The following is an 18,287-nucleotide window of genomic DNA, read 5'->3' on the forward strand; positions in this document are numbered from 1 at the left end:
TCTGTGAGTGTGTGTGTGTGTGTGTGTGCGTGTGTGTGTGAGTGTATGTGGGTGAGGCCGGCTCTGGCGCACCTGTACTGTTTCTGTCTGCCAGACGGTAGCCGAGTTAACAGTCCATGGCAAGGGTGACTGAGGTCCTTAAATTATCTTCTTTGCCTTTCTTTGACACAGAGCGCTGTAAATGTCCTGGAGGGTAAGCAGTGTGTCACCAGTGATGCGTCGGGCTGACCGCACCACCCTTTGGAGGGCCATATGTGACCCACCACCTGGATTCGGTCATATGTAACATTTGAAATTGTGTTTTTTACATTGGATAAAAGTAGAGGCTCAGAGCTAGAAACTTGTAAATATACTGCATTTGAGGAACAATGGGAAAGTCATTCTGCTTTGAAAGTTTATAAACGTGTAACACCACTTTTGAGAAAATGGCCCGTGATTATTTTGGAACACCTACTGGAGAGCTGTTCTTTGTCTACACCCATTCAGCATCGTTCACACCCTCTTAAGCCTTAGCCCCGCCCATCTCTTTAAGAATTCACATGTTAGGCCATGTGCTAAACAGAGTGAATAAGGTAGAGTAGTAAACGACCAATGAGTTCAAGACTAAAAGTGGTGAAAGTAGTAGCAAAAAGTACTAGTAAAAATACACTTTATTTAGTTCTTGGCCTATATCCTAAGCTGATTTTAGTGCAGGTCATGTTGTTCTTCACATTACCGCCTGTAAACACACACTATATAAAATCTAAGTTTCTTTGTCACATGCACAGGATACAGAAGGTGTAAACGGTACAGTGAAATGGTTACTTGCATAATGGAGTCTTTTGTGTAGACATGTAGCTAGCTAAACAATGAACCATAATCCCAACTCTAATGCCGCGTTCAAAACAACTGGGAACTCGGAACTGGGGAATCTCCGACTTCCGACTTCAGTGCGTTCAAAACAACTGGGAACTCAGAAAAAAACAAGCTCCGACTGGGAAAATGTATTTGAAAGGTCATCCAACTTGGAATTCCCAGTCGGGAACTCAGGCTTATTTCTAGAATTCAGACTTTCCGACCTGAAGATCACTGATGTGTCACGATCTTTCAAGATCGAACCCAGAAGCAGACCAGGACAAGGAGCGTAGGAAGAAGGTGAGTATTTATTTACAGTGAAATGTGAAAAGGTAGATATATCCAGATGGCGTAGCGGGCAGCGGTGGTGAGTAGATGAGAGGAAATAGGTGAATCCAATGTAGTAGCAGAATCCTCTGTCAACCAGGCGGGAATGGAGTGAATGATCCAGGTGAGTAACTGAAGACAAAACAAACGGAGGTAAGTTCAAGGCAAGCAATACGTAAATGAAAACAACAAAACAAATTCTATCCAACTGGAGTCTGGTACTCAGGCACAACATACTGTTCATGGCTAACGATCCGGCAGGGAATGGAAGTCAGGTCAGAGCTTTTGAAGGGTAGAGATGATGATCAGGACAGGTGTGCAGATTACTGACGGGAAACAGGTGCGGGTGAAATCAATCTCCCAATGAGCTAATTCGCCCGGCAACCAGACAGGGTGCGTTCCAGGACACCTGAAACACACTCCAGGACAGACACACAGGCAAACCCAGACTCAGGAAGCGGGATTCGTGACAGTACCCCCCCTCCGACGAACGCCACCGGGCGGACTACCTGGAGCGCCAGGATGGAGGCGGTAGAAGTCACGAATCAGGTCGTCATCCAGAAGTGAGACTGACTGTAGCTCCAATGGCCAAACAGAAGGATTTCCAGACAGCAGAGGTAAACTGAGGACCACGGTCAGACACAATGTCACTGGGCAATCCGTGAACCCTGAAAACCTCCCTGACCAGGATCTCGGACGTCTCCGTAGCCGATGGAAGCTTGGAGAGAGGAACAAAATGAGCAAACTTGCTGAATCTGTCCACAATGGTCAGAATGACCGTGTTCCCAACAGAAGGGGGCAATCCCGTGACAAAATCCAGGGCCAGATGCGACCAAGGTCGCCGAGGAATAGGTAGGGGGTGAAGAAGCCCAGAGCTGGGCCGATTGGTACTCTTGTTCTGGGCACAAACAGGACATGCGGCAACAAACCTCCGGGTATCTTCTCCCATGGCAGGCCACCAAAAACGTCTGCGCAGTAGTGCCATAGTCCGAGCAACGCCAGGGTGACAAGCTATCTTGCTGGCGTGGGACCACTGAAGGACAGCAGAACGGACCGACTCGGGTACGAACAACCGACCGGGTGGACCGTTACCGGGGCCGGGCTGCGTCCGAAGGGCCGCCATCACATCCTCCTCTATCCTCCATGTAACGGCTCCCACGACAACATTCTGGGGAAGAATCGTCTCAGTCTTGACCCCACTCTCCTCCGTCTTAGAGAACATCCGGGACAGGGCGTCCGCCTTCCCGTTCTTAGACCCAGGTCGGAACGTCAGGGAAAAATTGAAACGTCCAAAAAACAAGGCCCACCTAGCCTGACGGGCGTTGAGACGTTTAGCCGATTGTACGTAAGCCAGATTCTTGTGGTCAGTCCAGACCACAAACGGTTGCTCCGCTCCCTCCAACCAGTGCCGCCACTCCTCCAAGGCAAGCTTCACAGCGAGAAGCTCCCGGTTACCCACATCGTAGTTTCTTTCAGCTGGAGAAAGACGACCAGAGTAGAAAGCGCAGGGATGGAGTTTACCGTCAGTGGAGCTACGCTGGGACAGGATGGCGCCCACACCCACATCAGAAGCATCCACTTCCACAACGAACTGACGGGAAGTGTCAGGTTGAGAGAGAATCGGGGCGTTGGTGAATCGGCTCTTCAAGTCCAGAAATGCTCGGTCTGCCTCAGGAGTCCAACAGAACTTTCTGGTGCAAGACGTCAGGGCAGTTAAAGGTGCAGCCACCCGGCTGTAGTCACGGATAAACCTCCGATAAAAATTCGCAAACCCCAGGAATCTCTGGAGCTGCAATCTTGTACCGGGCTGGACCCAATCCCGAACCGCCCGAACCTTCTCTTGGTCCATCTTGATCTCTCCCCTGGATATGATGTACCCGAGGAAGGACGTTGTATGGGCGTGAAAATCACACTTCTCCGCCTTCACGAACAGACGGTTCTCCAATAACCGCTGCAGAACCTGCTTGACATGCAGAACGTGGCTAGAAAGCTCCTTTGAGAAGATGAGGATATCATCCAGGTAAACGAACACAAAAATACCAATCATCTCTCAAAACGTCATTCACCATACTTTGGAACACCGCCGGAGCGTTGGTCAGTCCAAACGGCATCACCTGGTACTCAAAATGTCCCATCGGAGTATTGAACCCAGTCAACCACTCGTCCCCCTCCTTGATCCGAACCAAATGATAAGCATTACGTAAATCAAGCTTCGTAAAAACCGTAGCACCCTGTAAGGAATCGAAAGCCGAGCTCATCAAGGGCAGGGGATACTTGTTCTTAACCGTAATCTCATTCAAAACCCGATAATCAATACACGGTCGAAGAGAACCATCCTTCTTGCTCACAAAAAAAAAATCCTGCTCCCAAAGGTGATGACGATGGCCGAATGAGACCTGTAGCTAGAGACTCCTTGATGTAGGTCTCCAAGGCCTCACGTTCCGGTCGAGAGATACTGTATAACCGTCCCTTGGGAAAGGCAGATCCAGGAAACAGATTAATCGCACAATCATAAGGTCGGTGGGGAGGAAGAGACAGAGCCTTCTGTTTACTGAATACCTCACCCAACTCGTGATATGTTTCTGGAACCAGGGACAAATCAGGAGGAGCAGAGTCACTGACCTGACTGGAAACAGCAGGAGAACAGGCAGTCCTAAGGCAGTTAGCATGACACTCAATGTTCCAACTAGTTACCTTCCCTGTCACCCAATCAAACGAGGGATTGTGTTCCTTCAGCCAGGGGTAACCATGAACCAGAGGAACATGGGGCGAGGACAAAATGAAGAAAGAGATAAACTCTGAATGATTTCCCGACACCAACATCTTAACCGGTTCAGTCCTCATAGTGATCCGTGCCAGACTACTGCCGTTCAGAGTGGTTGCTTCAATGGCTTCCGGCAATTGCTCCTTGGAAAGCCCCAGCTGTTCCACCAAGTCGGCATCCATAAAGTTGCCATCGGCACCTGAATCGATAAAAGCGTTCAGGTCAAAACTCTGATCCTTATTCATAAGGGTCGCAGGAAAACGGGGTCTGACAAGATCCTTGAGAGATTGAAACTGGCTCGCTAAAATTCCTCCCAAATTTAGCGAGCCGGGCAGTTTAACGGGCGCTGTGGACAAGCGGAGTTGTAATGTCCCGATCTACCACAGTAGAAAGAGCTATTGGTCTCACGTCTACGTTGGCGCTCCTCCTTAGTTAGCCCGTGTCGCCCCACTTGCATTGGTTCAGAATCTGGTGGCAAGACTCCTCCACTAATCCCGTGTGGAGAATAACGATCAATACGTCCTGGTTCACCTCCTGAACCGAATGGTAACCGAGTTACAGATTGATTGGATAGACCCCACTGCTTCTCCCTCCTTCTCTCTCGGACTCTATTATCAACCCGAATAGATAAAGCGACCAAGCTGTCTAAGTCACTAGGCTCTGGATAAGAAATCAGCTCATCCTTAAGTTCATCTGACAACCCCTTGTAAAAAACCGCTTGTAGTGACTCCTCATTCCAACCACTCTCCACAGCCAATGTCCTGAACTCAATCATAAAATCTGCCACACTGCGATCTCCTTGGCGAAGAGAGAACAAACGTTTAGCTGCGTCCTTACCTCGGACTGGATGATCAAAAAGCTTCCTCATCTCTCCCGTGAACTCCTGATATGAAGCCGTGCAGGTTCCCTGTCGTTCCCAAACGGCTGAAGCCCATTCCAGAGCTCTTCCACGCAACAGTTCAATAACCAAGGCTATCCTAGCCTTGTCAGTGGCGTAAGAATGGGGCTGTAGATCAAACACTAACCCACACTGCATAAGAAACGAACGGCATTTTCCCAAATCCCCTTCATATTTATCAGGCGTCGGTACCTTGGGTTCACGAAATGGAACCGCTTCAGACACGGCAGGTGAGATGGGTGAAACCGGTGGTGAATGAATCACCTGCAAACTGAGCTGATCCTGGACTTGTGTCAAGCTAGCAGATAAATTCTGGATCGAACTCGCTATCTCCTGTAGCGCCGTATTGTGTTGTCCCAATCTCTTCTCCTGCAGGGCAATGGCATGGCAAACGGAGTCCAGGTCCGCTGGGTTCATTACTGGCCGGATCGTTCTGTCACGATCTTTCAAGATCGAACCCAGAAGCAGACCAGGACAAGGAGCGTAGGAAGAAGGTGAGTATTTATTTACAGTGAAATGTGAAAAGGTAGATATATCCAGATGGCGTAGTGGGCAGCGGTGGTGAGTAGATGAGAGGAAATAGGTGAATCCAATGTAGTAGCAGAATCCTCTGTCAACCAGGCGGGAATGGAGTGAATGATCCAGGTGAGTAACTGAAGACAAAACAAACGGAGGTAAGTTCAAGGCAAGCAATACGTAAATGAAAACAACAAAACAAATTCTATCCAACTGGAGTCTGGTACTCAGGCACAACATACTGTTCATGGCTAACGATCCGGCAGGGAATGGAAGTCAGGTCAGAGCTTTTGAAGGGTAGAGATGATGATCAGGACAGGTGTGCAGATTACTGACGGGAAACAGGTGCGGGTGAAATCAATCTCCCAATGAGCTAATTCGCCCGGCAACCAGACAGGGTGCGTTCCAGGACACCTGAAACACACTCCAGGACAGACACACAGGCAAACCCAGACTCAGGAAGCGGGATTCGTGACATGATGTCATGATTTGACCTTGTATTTTTCCGAGTTCCCAGTTGTTTTGAAAGCGGCAATACTACCATGCTTGAATCTGCAGGTACAGTAGCTAAAGCTAACCAACTAGGTTCAATTTGAGCTAGCTAGCTAACATTAGGCTAAACTAGCAATGCAAATAGATTTTTGAGATACTAATAATATTACTACACAGATCATACAAGTAACGTTAGCTAGCGAGCCAGCCAGCCAGCTAACATTACCTAGCTAGTTAACAGTAAGCTTTAACTTGCAATAAAATTGACTTTCTGACAAAATCGGTAACTTATAATATCTGAAAATGTAGCGACTCTTACCTGTATACATGGATGAACGCTTCTCCCTCTCTGTCATGGATGCCATGGTTGCCCTTAGTTAGAAGATGTAATCCGGAAACAGGTGTTTTATACAACAGCCTTCTGTGTTCTCTTTTTGACTCTCCATCATATTTTTGCTTCCACCGGGCATGTAACTGATTTCAAAACTCGGTCAACTTCTTCCGTGAAAACAACACTTTCTTCCCAATCACTGTCATCAGAAAACTCTACAAGTGCAAGTGCTTAGGATGATTATTTAAGAAACTGTTTGAAGAGGTAGGGTTTCATATGTTTTCGTAAGATGGGCAAGGACTCTGCTGTCCTAGCTTCAGGGGCAAGCTGGTTCCATCATTGGGGTGGCAGGACAGAGAAGAGCTCTAACCTCCTCCCTGTAGGCTCTCTCGTCGTTGTTGATAATCAGGCCTACCACTGTCGTGTCATCAGCAAACTTGATGATTGAGTTAGAGTCTTGCATGGCCACGCGGTCATGAGTGAACAGGGAGTATAGGAGAGGGCTGAGAACACATTCTTGAGGGGTCCACATGTTGAGGGTCAGCGTGGTGGAGGTGTTGTTGCCTACCCTCACCACCTGGGGTCGGCCCGTCTGGAAATCTAGGACTCAAGGCCCTGAGCTTAGTGATGGACTTAGAGGCCACTATGGTGTTGAAAGCTGAGCTGTAGTCGATGAACAGCATTCTCACATATGCATTCCTCTTGTCCAGGTTTCTTGTCCACAATACAACGAGAAAAATACCATATCACCAAGATTTTCCAAACTGAGAAATAGGGTTCTTCTGTTGAAGTGTTCATTTAACACACACACACACACACACACACACACACACACACACACACACACACACACACACACACACACTGAAGGGTGTGTCTGTGAATGGAGCGGTGCTGGCAGCTGGCGCGGGGGGGCACAGCTGCCCTGGCGGTCTCCCTCGCAGGGCTGCGAATGGTTCACTGACCCTGGCACCGTGATGCCAAATGACAGCAAGGAGCCGAAGCCTGCGAGGATGGAGAGAAGGAGCTGTAAGGCCAGGAAAGAGACAGCAGAAGGGGTGGCAAGAGAGTGGGTGGAGTGGAGAATGGTTAGGGACAGATGCATGTACAGTTGAAGTCAGAAGTTTACATACACCTTAGCCAAATACATTTCAACTCAGTTTTTCACAATTCCTGACATTTAATCCTCGTAAAAATTCCCTGTTTTAGGTCAGTTAGGATCACCACTTTGTTTTAAGAATGTGAAATGTCAGAATAATAGTAGAGAGAATGATTTATTTCAGGTTTTATTTCTTTCATCACATTCCCAGTGGGTCAGAAGTTTACATACACTCAATTAGTATTTGGTAGCATTGCCTTTAAATTGTTTAACATGAGTCAAACATTTTGGGTAGCCTTCCACAAGCTTCCCACAATAAGTTGTGTGAATTTTGGCCCATTCTTCCTGACAGAGCTGGTGTAACTGAGTCAGGTTTGTACGCCTCCTTGCTCGCACACGCCTTTTCAGTTCTGCCCACAAATTGTCTTTTGGATTGAGGTCAGGGCTTTGTGTTGGCCACTCCAATATCTTGACTTTGTTGTCCTTAAGCTATTTTGCCACAACTTTGGAAGTATGCTTGGGGTCATTGTCCATTTGGAAGACCTATTTGCGACCAAGCTTTAACTTCCTGACTGATGTCTTGAGATGTTGCTTCAATATATGCACATCATTTTCCTTTCCTCATGATGCCATCTATTTTGTGAAGTGCACCAGTCCCTCCTGCAGCAAAGCACCCCCACAACATGATGTTGCCACCACCGTGCTTCATGGTTGGGGTGGTGTTCTTCGGGTTGCAAGCCTCCCCCTTTTCCCTCCAAACATAACGATGGTCTTTATGGCCATTTTTTTTTTTTTTTTTTTACATTTCTCTAAAAAGTACGATCTTTGTTCCCATGTGCAGTTGCAAACCGTAGTCTGGCTTTTTTATGGCAGTTTTGGAGCAGTGGCTTCTTCCTTGCTGAGCGGCCCTTCACGTTATGTTCAGTAATGTTTTGCCTTCAAAACATCCAGTGATTTTGCAGAGAGCCACATCAATTTACAGAAATACTCATAATAAACATTGATAAAAGATACAAGTATTATACATGGAACTTTAGATAAACTTCTCCTTAATGCAACCGCTGTGTCAGATTTCAAAAAAACTTTACGGAAAAAGCACACCATGCAATAATCTGAGTACAGCGCTCAGAGACCAAAACAAGCCATACAGATACCCGCCATGTTGTGTAGTCAACAGAAGTCAGAAATAGCATTATAAATATTCACTTACCTTTGATCTTCATCAGAATGCACTCCCAGGAATCCCAGTTCCACAATAAATGTTTGTTTTGTTCGATAACGTCCATAATTTATGTCCAAATACCTCCTTTTTGTTTATGCGTTTAGTTCCAAAATCCAAATTGATGATGCGCAGGCCAGACGAAAAGTCAAAACATTCCATTACAGTTCGTAGAAACATGTCAAACCATGTATAGAATCAATCTTTAGGATGTTTTTAACATAAATCTTCAATAATGTTTCAACCGGAGAATTCCTTTGTCTTTAGAAATGCGATGGAACGCAGCTAACTCTCACGGGGGCGCGCCTGAGTGAGCTCGTGGCACTCTGCCAGACCCATGACTCAATCAGCTCTTATTCCCCCCTCCTTCACAGTAGAAGCATCAAACAAGGTTCTAAAGACTGTTGACATCTAGTGGAAGCCTTAGGAAGTGCAATTTGACCCCATAGACACTGTATATTGGATACAAACCTCAGATTTCCCACTTCCTGGCTGGATTTTTTCTCAGGTTTTTGCCTGCCATATGAGTTCTGTTATACTCACAGACATCATTCAAACAGTTTTTCAGAGTGTTTTCTATCCAAATCTACTAATAATATGCATATCTTAGCTTCTGGGACTGAGTAGCAGGCAGTTTACTCTGGGCACCTTATTCATCCAAGCTACTCAATACTGCCCCCAGCCATAAGAAGTTAAAGGCACAGTCAAACTTCTGACCAACTGGAATTATGATACAGTGAATTATAGGTGAAATAATCTGTCTGTGAACAGTTGTTGGAAAAATGACTTGTGTCATGCACAAAGTAGATGTCCTAACTAACTGTGTAGTGGTTTAAAAACAAGTTTTAATTACATACAACCTAAGTGTATGTAAACTTCCGACTTCAGCTGTACTTCTTATAACTTTTTACTCAAGTTTATTTAGTAAATATTGAGAAATAATCTGCAGTGGTACAGGATAGTCGAGGTCATTTGTACATTTAGGTAGGGTTAAGTGACTATGAATAGATAATAAACAGGATGTCACCGAGGACCATGTCAGGACCATATCTGGACCTTTTTAGGACGTTATTGGGAAATTCTGTTATGGTCCCTTGGAGGTTTTATCTATTACTCGGTTGGTCCCACGGACTGTATTGTTTTCTCATTCTGAAAGGAAATACTGAAGAGTGGATGAAAGAGAGAAATCATCTATTTTTCACTTATTCTTCACTGCTTTAGGGTCAATGCACCACAGGTAAAAACAGGGTGGACAACAAAATGTGTTTGTAGCGTTTTTTCCGAATAGCCGTCGGTATTCCAGTTGCAAGATAGATCAAATAAATCCAATAGAAAGTAAAATGCTTCCAAACGATGGCTTGATTAATGAAACGTAAAACATTTTATTTGTAGAATCCAAAATGATATGATGCAAGGTAAACAAAGGTTCCAGTATTTCAGGTAAACAAAAAAAAATCAGGGTAACACCTGTGGTTCAGAAAGTTTACCCCTTCCCGGTATCCCAAACATTTGCCATAACTTGTAGGCCTTACTTCCTATCTCTATATACCCAATAGACAGGTTGGCTGACAATGTCACAAAAATTATGTGCGAGCTTCGATGGGGCCTGAAGCTATCCATTGTTATTATTCTGAACTGTCAGATAGCTATCAACAATGACAAGAAGCTGCCATGTGGGGAATCGTAGGTGGCTTGTTTCAGCTAGTTTTAGCTTGTTCTTGATACCATGTGTTGTTTTGAGATGACTGATTTCATGACAATGCAATATTGGCAACTCTAACAATGTGTTTGAGAGACAAGAAGTGCTCATTGTGCACAAGTATTTGTATTTTCAATAAACATTGGAGAGGAAATATAGTTTACATGTTCTCAACAATCTAAGCCAACCCCGTCTGTTTTGCCCCATAGTTGCACACTCGTCGGTTTTGTTGCTAAACAACCAACCCGTCTACAGTATATGTGGCTATCTTGGCGGGCCCACCCATACTTCCAACTAATTGATGCTAGAGGGCGTAATTGACCTATTCCAATTCAAATCATAGGACCATAATAAGAGACCACGTAAGCAAGTTAATGCATAAACCACATTGATATGATTGCGGTGCGAGGTGATGCAGAAGCTCGCCCCGTAGGTGTGGTGGTCTTTCTGGCACTTTTACAATCGCCGAAGCATCACCCAGGTGGGTGCTACATTTCAGTAGTGGACGATCCAGCCTGATCTACGGAGGAGGAGCGTTGAACATCGAAGACAACGAGGTGCCCGATGAAGAGCTCCGGGCCCTGTCTGTCAGATGTCCCTACCTCTCTGCCTGGCTGTACCATCAATGCTCCCTCGGCTCAAGATATTACCTTTCTGAATGATCTATCACCTGAAGCTGTGGAAGACCATCGCCCAATAACTTCCAGATCCTCCTACATTTGTTGAAATAAATTGTTTTCGGTTTGTTTTGTTTTTAAAGCAACTTTGTGATTCAACGTGTAATGAAAAGTGCCAAATGAAATAAATATATTATTATTCAATATAGATATGAAACGATTATTGATGAGCAATAAGATTTAATAAACAAATATTTGCATAACCTCTCTGGGAAAGGTGGGACGCTGGCCAACATCCAGTGAAATTGAAGAGCGCCAAATTCAAATTACAGAAATAGTAATAATAAACATTCATGAAAATACAAGTGTTATACATCGGTTAAAAGGTTTATAATTAATCCTCAGGGTGTCAATTATCTAAATAATCGAAGAGCGCACACACAGTCACACGCGCAATCCAGTACAGCATGCTTCTCCAGTCCCCTGACCAAAAGGTCTCATTCTTCTTAATTTTTCCGAATACAAGCCTGAAACCATGTCTAAAGACTGTTGACATCTAGTGGAAGCCATAGGAACTGCAATCGGGGCCCTAACCCATTACATAGTCAATAGGCATTCAATGGAAAACCCACTCACATCAAAAAATTCCCACTTCCTGGATGGATTTTCCTCGGGTTTTTGCCTGCCATATCAGTTCTGTTATACTCACAGGCATTATTTTAACAGTTTTAGAAACTTCAGAGTGTTTTCTATCCAAATCTACCAATTATATGCATATCCTAGCTTCTGGGCCTGAGTAACAGGCAGTTTACTTTGGGCACGCTTGTCATCCAGACGTCAAAATACTGCCTCCTAGCCCAAAGAGGACAACCAAGAAAATAGGAAAACCGTTTCCAACAATGTTTATCATTCTTCTTTGGTGTATGGTAGATTGTTAGAAAGCTAAATGTCCCTCAAATCCCTGTCAAGAATTATGAGATCCAGTAAAACCAAAAAGAGGAAGGCAAAAAAGTGGTGGGTGTTACTTTAATTCTTTGTGGACATGGGTGTTGTTGACAATTCAGCCATATCTTTTCTTGAGACAAGATGCAAGGTCATGAAATTACATTATTATCCTTGAGAGTAGTAGAAACCTCACCTATTGACAAACCAATAAGAACAAGCTTTCTTCCCTTTTCTTGGTTGAACTGTTCTAGGCACCCATTCTCTCTCCTGTACACCCCTTCTTATCACCAACTGGGGGGGGGGTCTTGAAATTGGATGCAAAATCAGACAACAAGAATCATTATAGAAATTATGGGGACGATTTTTGCCTTTGCCTCAATTTCCTGGAAGGTATTTACTTTCTAAAGGAGATAATACAAATAGAAATTCGGGAGAAGCTTAAGAGGGAGAAACAATGTGTCATTCTCCTTTAGAAATAGAAATGGAGATATGTATTTTCTCCTCAACAGTTCCTGAAAAAAAGGGCTGCATGGTAGAGCAACAAAGTAAGGATGTAAAGCTTGCCTTATTTTCTCCAGATTGTACCACTGCAATACAGACGCATACGCATATGCACACACACACACGCACACACACACACTATATGAATTGTGTGGCATGGAAATTAAGCTGGGCTGTGAAATAGGACATCTATCAGCTGGAGTTGAGGTGGTCTGGCCTCATTTCACGGTGGAGACTGGAGAGTGGTGGACATTTTGAGGAGCTCCTTTGGGGAGCTGTCATAAGAAGCCATTCTCCACAGTTGAAGGCCTGGGGCGTAGAGAGTGATGGGAAGATTCACGGTGTGTATGGAGGTTGTACTTTGGGTTCCAGCAGGTCATTTGTAGGTCAGAATATCAGTGTGCGTGTGTGTGACTGACTTTATATTTCTATGTACGTATGGCTATGTTAGGCAAGCAGCAGGAGTACTCTCTCTTTTCTCCCTCTCTCTCTCTCTCTCTCTCTCTCTCTCTCTCTCTCTCTCTTTCCCATCTCTCCATTCTCATTCCATCTGGCCTTTTATCTTGGTTATACCAGTCAACGTCAACCGCTCCTGAAATACATGGATTTCCATACATCAGCAATTTACATTTTGAACACCCATACGATGCATGCATGGATACACGCACACATATACACACGCTGGTTTACATAATCGGTTGGAGATGTGTACCCATCCGCTGTGTGGTCCAGTCCTCAGTGATGGCACGTGCGGAGCAAGGTTTCGGCTCTGGGGCAACTTTGCAGATTTATTTGAATCCAGTACCTTCAAAGCAAGTGTATAACTGTCAGTGTGTGTCAGTGTTGGCCTCCCCAGCCGCCGTTATTCGGGTCGACAGGGAGCCAGAGCGAAAACACACAGGCTGAATCCACACACATGTGCACGCGCGCACACACACAACCAAACACACACTGACTAAGTCCACCCCGGCGCTCACTGACATTTATGTTTGTGTTCCCAGATCAACGAGGCTCAGGGAGAGCAGGGGAATTATTCAGCTTTATTGAAATGATGATAATGTGTTAAATTATTATGTGACTCATTGAAACACTAGCCTTGTCTGGAATCATTGTAATAGCCTTAAACAACTCTATGGCGAGTACAATAGAGTAGCTGACCAAATATGGACTGAATCTGCCTGCGTACATGCCATGATAGTCATGCCATGATAGTCAATGTTTCTTTAAGGTAATTGATCAGCTATAAAGTACACACCTAGTTGTCCAGGTCTGAATCAGACTCACATTTAGGAAAGAACAACAACCGTGACAGCATGGATCTTTCTGAATTCATCGGTCTTCGATTCCTTGCATCCTACCTCCTCTAGCTTATTGGGGGCCATGAGATTTAGTTGCTGCCCCCCCCCCCCCCACACACACACACTTCTCGACCCCTTCCTAAAAGCTTTTTAAAAATTGACCCCAGACATGACTCGAAACCAGGGCCAGACTAACCAAATGTGACCGACCCCCCTGATTTGGTTTTATGTATCAACATTTGAAATTGTATTTTTTACATTGGATAAAAGTAGCGACTCAGAGCTAGAAAATTGTATATCATACACTGCAGTTGAGGTACAATGGGAAAGTAATTCTGCTTTGAAAGTTAATAAACTTGTAACCCCACTTTTGAGAAAATGGCCCTTGACTGCTTTGGTACACCTACTAGAGAGCCCTTCTCTGTCTACAGCCATTCAGCATCGTTCACACCCTCTTAAGCCATAGTCCAACCCATCTCTCTAAGAATTCACATGTGTGCCCATGTGGTAAACAACACTGTATAAACTGTATATACACAAATAAAATCCAAGTTTATTTGTCACATGCACAGGATACAGAAGGTGTAAACGGTAGGGTGGTTACTCGCATAGTAGCAATATCAAAAACAGAAAGTGTCCATATTTTATAAATATTTTATCATTATTAGATGACGCTTACCCGACACACTTGTCTAAATTGATGGGGCATGTGAAGGAAGAACCGCATCTAGCTAAGTGGATGGGTCACGATTGTCTAGACATGTACGCATGTTCAAGAAATACAATAGATCGCTGTAATCAACCCCAGACACACCTAGCTAATTTGATGGGTCATGTAATAATCCGGCCGAACTGGAGTCTTTTGTTTAGACATGTAGCTAGCTAGGTAGCACATGTGCTAGCTAGACTTTCAGCTCCCTCCAAAGATTTTCTATTCGGTTCAGGTCTGGAGACTGGCTAGGCCACTCCAGGACCTTGAGATGCTTCTTACGGAGCCACTCCTTAGTTGCACTGGCTGTGTGTTTCGGGTCGTTGTCATGCTGGAAGACCCAGCCACGACCCATCTTCAATGCTCTTACTGAGAGAAGGAGGTTGTTGTCCAAGATCTCGCGATACATGGCCCCATCCATCCTCCCCTCAATACGGTGCAGTCGTCCTGTCCCCTTTGCAGAAAAGCATCCCCAAAGAATGAGGTTTCCACCTCCATGCTTCACAGTTGGGATGGTGTTCTTGGGGTTGTACTCATCCTTCTTCTTCCTCCAAACACGGCGAGTGGAGTTTAGACCAAAAAGCTCTATTTTTGTCTCATCAAACCACATGACCTTCTCCCATTCCTCCTCTGGATCATCCAGATGGTCATTGACAAACTTCAGACGGGCCCGGACATGCGCTGGCTTGAGCAGGGGGACCTTGCGTGCGCTGCAGGATTTTAATCCATGACGGCGTAGTGTGTTACTAATGGTTTTCTTTGAGACTGTGGTCCCAGCTCTCTTCAGGTCATTGACCAGGTCCTGCCGTGTAGTTCTGGGCTGATCCCTCACCTTCCTCATGATCATTGATGCCCCACGAGGTGAGATCTTGCATGGAGCCCCAGACCGAGGGTGATTGACCGTCATCTTGAACTTCTTCCATTTTCTAATAATTGCGCCAACAGTTGTTGCCTTCTCACCAAGCTGCTTGCCTATTGTCCTGTAGCCCATCCCAGCCTTGTGCAGGTCTACAATTTATCCCTGATGTCCTTACACAGCTCTCTGGTCTTGGCCATTGTGGAGAGGTTGGAGTCTGTTTGATTGAGTGTGTGGACAGGTGTCTTGGAGAACAGGAGGGCTTCTTAAAGAAAAACAAACAGGTCTGTGAGAGCCGGAATTCTTACTGGTTGGTAGGTGATCAAATACTTATGTCATGCAATAAAATGCAAATTAATTACTTAAAAATCATACAATGTGATTTTCTGGATTTTTGTTTTAGATTCCGTCTCTCACAGTTGAAGTGTACTTATGATAAAAATTACAGACCTCTACATGCTTTGTAAGTAGGAAAACCTGCAAAATTGGCAGTGTATCAAATACTTGTTCTCCCCACTGTATCTTTCAACTATGCTGTGATGTTTAACATACAATTTCAATCTATCTAATCGAATAGAATCCACAGATAAAGTAAGAGTAAATACTTTTACTAAGAGTATTAGTATATTAGTCTCTCCAGATCTCCCAACAGTACTACTTGTAGGGTCAATTTTAGATCTAAAGTTTACTAGCTAACAGTAAGCTTTAACTTGCAATGAAAACGACTTTCTGACAAAATGTGAAACATATATCTGAACATGTGTCACGTCCTGACCATAGAAAGCCTTTATTTTCTATGGTAGAGTAGGTCAGGGCGTGACTAGGGGGGTTAGTCTAGTTTATATTTTCTATTGGGGGTTCTAGGTTGTTTTTTCTATATTGGGGTTTTTGGTATGATTCCCAATTAGAAGCAGCTGGCTATCATTGTCTCAAATACTTAAGTAGCATTTCTTCCACCTGTGGGTTATGGGATATTGTTTCTGTGTAGTTGCCTGTTTAGCACTGCATTGTCATCATGGTTCATTTGTTCTTTATTTTGTTTTTTGTATTTGCTTAAGTTTCACTTTCATTAAAATTATGTGGAACTCAACGTACGCTGCGCCTTGGTCCGATCATTACTACGAACATCGTGACAACATGTAGTTAGACTCTTACCGTATACATGGATGAATGCTTCACGGCAGACTGGAACCATTTAACTCAGTTTTGTTTGTAGCTATGTCTTGTTTGGCCAGCATTGTGTCAAGTCACTCCGGTTTACACTGACCGTGGCATGTGCAGAAACTAACCCATCAAATCAAATCAAATTTATTTATATAGCCCTTACATCAGCTGATATCTCAAAGTGCTGTACAGAAACCCAGCCTAAAACCCCAAACAGCAAGCAATGCAGGTGTAGAAGCACGGTGGCTGGGAAAAACTCCCTAGAAAGGCCAAAACCTAGGAAGAAACCTAGAGAGGAACCAGGCTATGAGGGGTGGGCAGTCCTCTTCTGGCTGTGCCGGGTGGAGATTATAACAGAACATGGCCAAGATGTGGATGAACCCATTACTTTTTCCAACTGATCTGTTCATAGCGCCTGCTAAATTCAGGTCATCGACGTTGTTGAGAAAAGCAGCAAAACTTTTGTAGTTCTCGATGGCTAACGTTATATCTTTTAAAAAACGGCACGATAGAGAGGACATATCAACACATACTGAACAGCTAACGTTATAGACAGAATCATGCTACATGGCAGACCAATCCAAATTCATCTCTCGGCGTGTCCAGCCCATCCATTATCTTAGCTAATCATGGCTAGCAGGGAGGTTCCTGTGTTTTTCCGTGGCTAAAGCAACTAGGCTCGTAATTTAACCATTTTATTTGTATTTATGGATGGAATACAAGTTTGTTATTAAGGCACATGAAAGTTCACATGTTCCAGAAGGCATTTCTTAAAAAAACATGTTTTGATTTTAAAAAATGTATGTTTACGTTCAAATGACGCTCCTGTGAAGTAGTGACGTGCGACATACGCCTAGTTTCCTGAAACTAGTCACAAATGTGGGTTTCTGGGCAAGAACCTTTTAGAGGCCCCCACTCTTGGCGACCTAGACAAAATTCTCTTAATTTCCTGCAATTCTACATGATTTCGGAGAGACCTTTTTTTAAAGTTTTGCATTTCTACCCATTTTGCCATGGCTTATGTGTAGGGTTGCCAAATTCCCTGAACTTTCAATAAATTCCTCGGTTTTCCCGAAAATCCGGTTGAAGGTTTCCCGGAATCAGGAGGGAATAAGCAGGAAATCTGGAATCCTCCAATCAGGATTTCTGGAAAATCTGGGAATTTATGAAAAGTTCCCGGAATTTTGCAACCCTACTTACAGTATGTGTGTTCATAAACTGTCTGAGTGACTCAAACATTATAACAAAATCAATGGGGTCCCTTGGAGTTTATGCTTGAAATAATCTCTATTCATGCTTTATGGATAGGTCTGTCGGTAATTGACATAACAAGAGGAAAACTCCTGATGCACTACCCGATTTTGAAATTGCACCCTGTGTTTTGTGAACAGTAAGACTGTTTAAAAAAAATGTATAATAATAATTAACAGCGCGTAGTGCGAGCCAGCCCTGGAGATAGGATGGGATGAATTGTGGATAGATGAAATAAAGAGTCTATGAGAGACTTAATAGCTCAAAAATATATATATTAATTAATTAAAATATATATATTAATTCTAAAATAAAATAAATGTTGAACCTCTTGTAAAAATACTAAACACCCTGTCACGCTGTTCCCCGGTAGGCCATCATTGTAAAGTAAGAATTTGTTCTTAACTGACTTGCCTAGTTAGATAAATAAAACAGTCTTATTCTAAAATGGATTAAATATGATTTTTTTCTCATCAATACCCCATAATGACAAAGCAAAAACAGGTTTTTAGAAATTTTTGCAAATGTATTTAAAAAAAACTAACAAATAACATATTTATTTAAGTATTCAGACCCTTTGAGCTCAGGTGTAGCCTGTTTCCACTGACCATCATTGACATGTTTCTACAACTTGATTGGAGTCCACCTGTGCTAAATTCAATTGATTGGACATGATTTGGAAAGGCACACACCTGTCTATATAACTTATTAGGGATAGCCCCCTTTTTTCAATAAAACAGTCTTATTCTAAAATTGATTAAATATGT

General features: G+C 43.9%; 1 protein-coding gene across 1 annotated transcript in view; it reads left to right on the forward strand.

Annotated features, from left to right (window-relative positions):
- LOC120045777 (zinc finger protein 385C-like) overlaps positions 1-18,287 on the forward strand; it is a 75,776-nt gene that overhangs the window by 7,512 nt on the left and 49,977 nt on the right. Inside the window, exon 3 of the mRNA XM_038990707.1 lies at positions 4,253-4,273. Within this exon, the coding sequence (XP_038846635.1) occupies positions 4,253-4,273 (21 nt within the window). The remainder of the gene's footprint in view (positions 1-4,252; positions 4,274-18,287) is intronic.

The sequence above is a fragment of the Salvelinus namaycush genome, chromosome 4 (genome assembly GCF_016432855.1).
Source record: "Salvelinus namaycush isolate Seneca chromosome 4, SaNama_1.0, whole genome shotgun sequence".
NCBI classification, from domain to species: domain Eukaryota; kingdom Metazoa; phylum Chordata; class Actinopteri; order Salmoniformes; family Salmonidae; genus Salvelinus; species Salvelinus namaycush.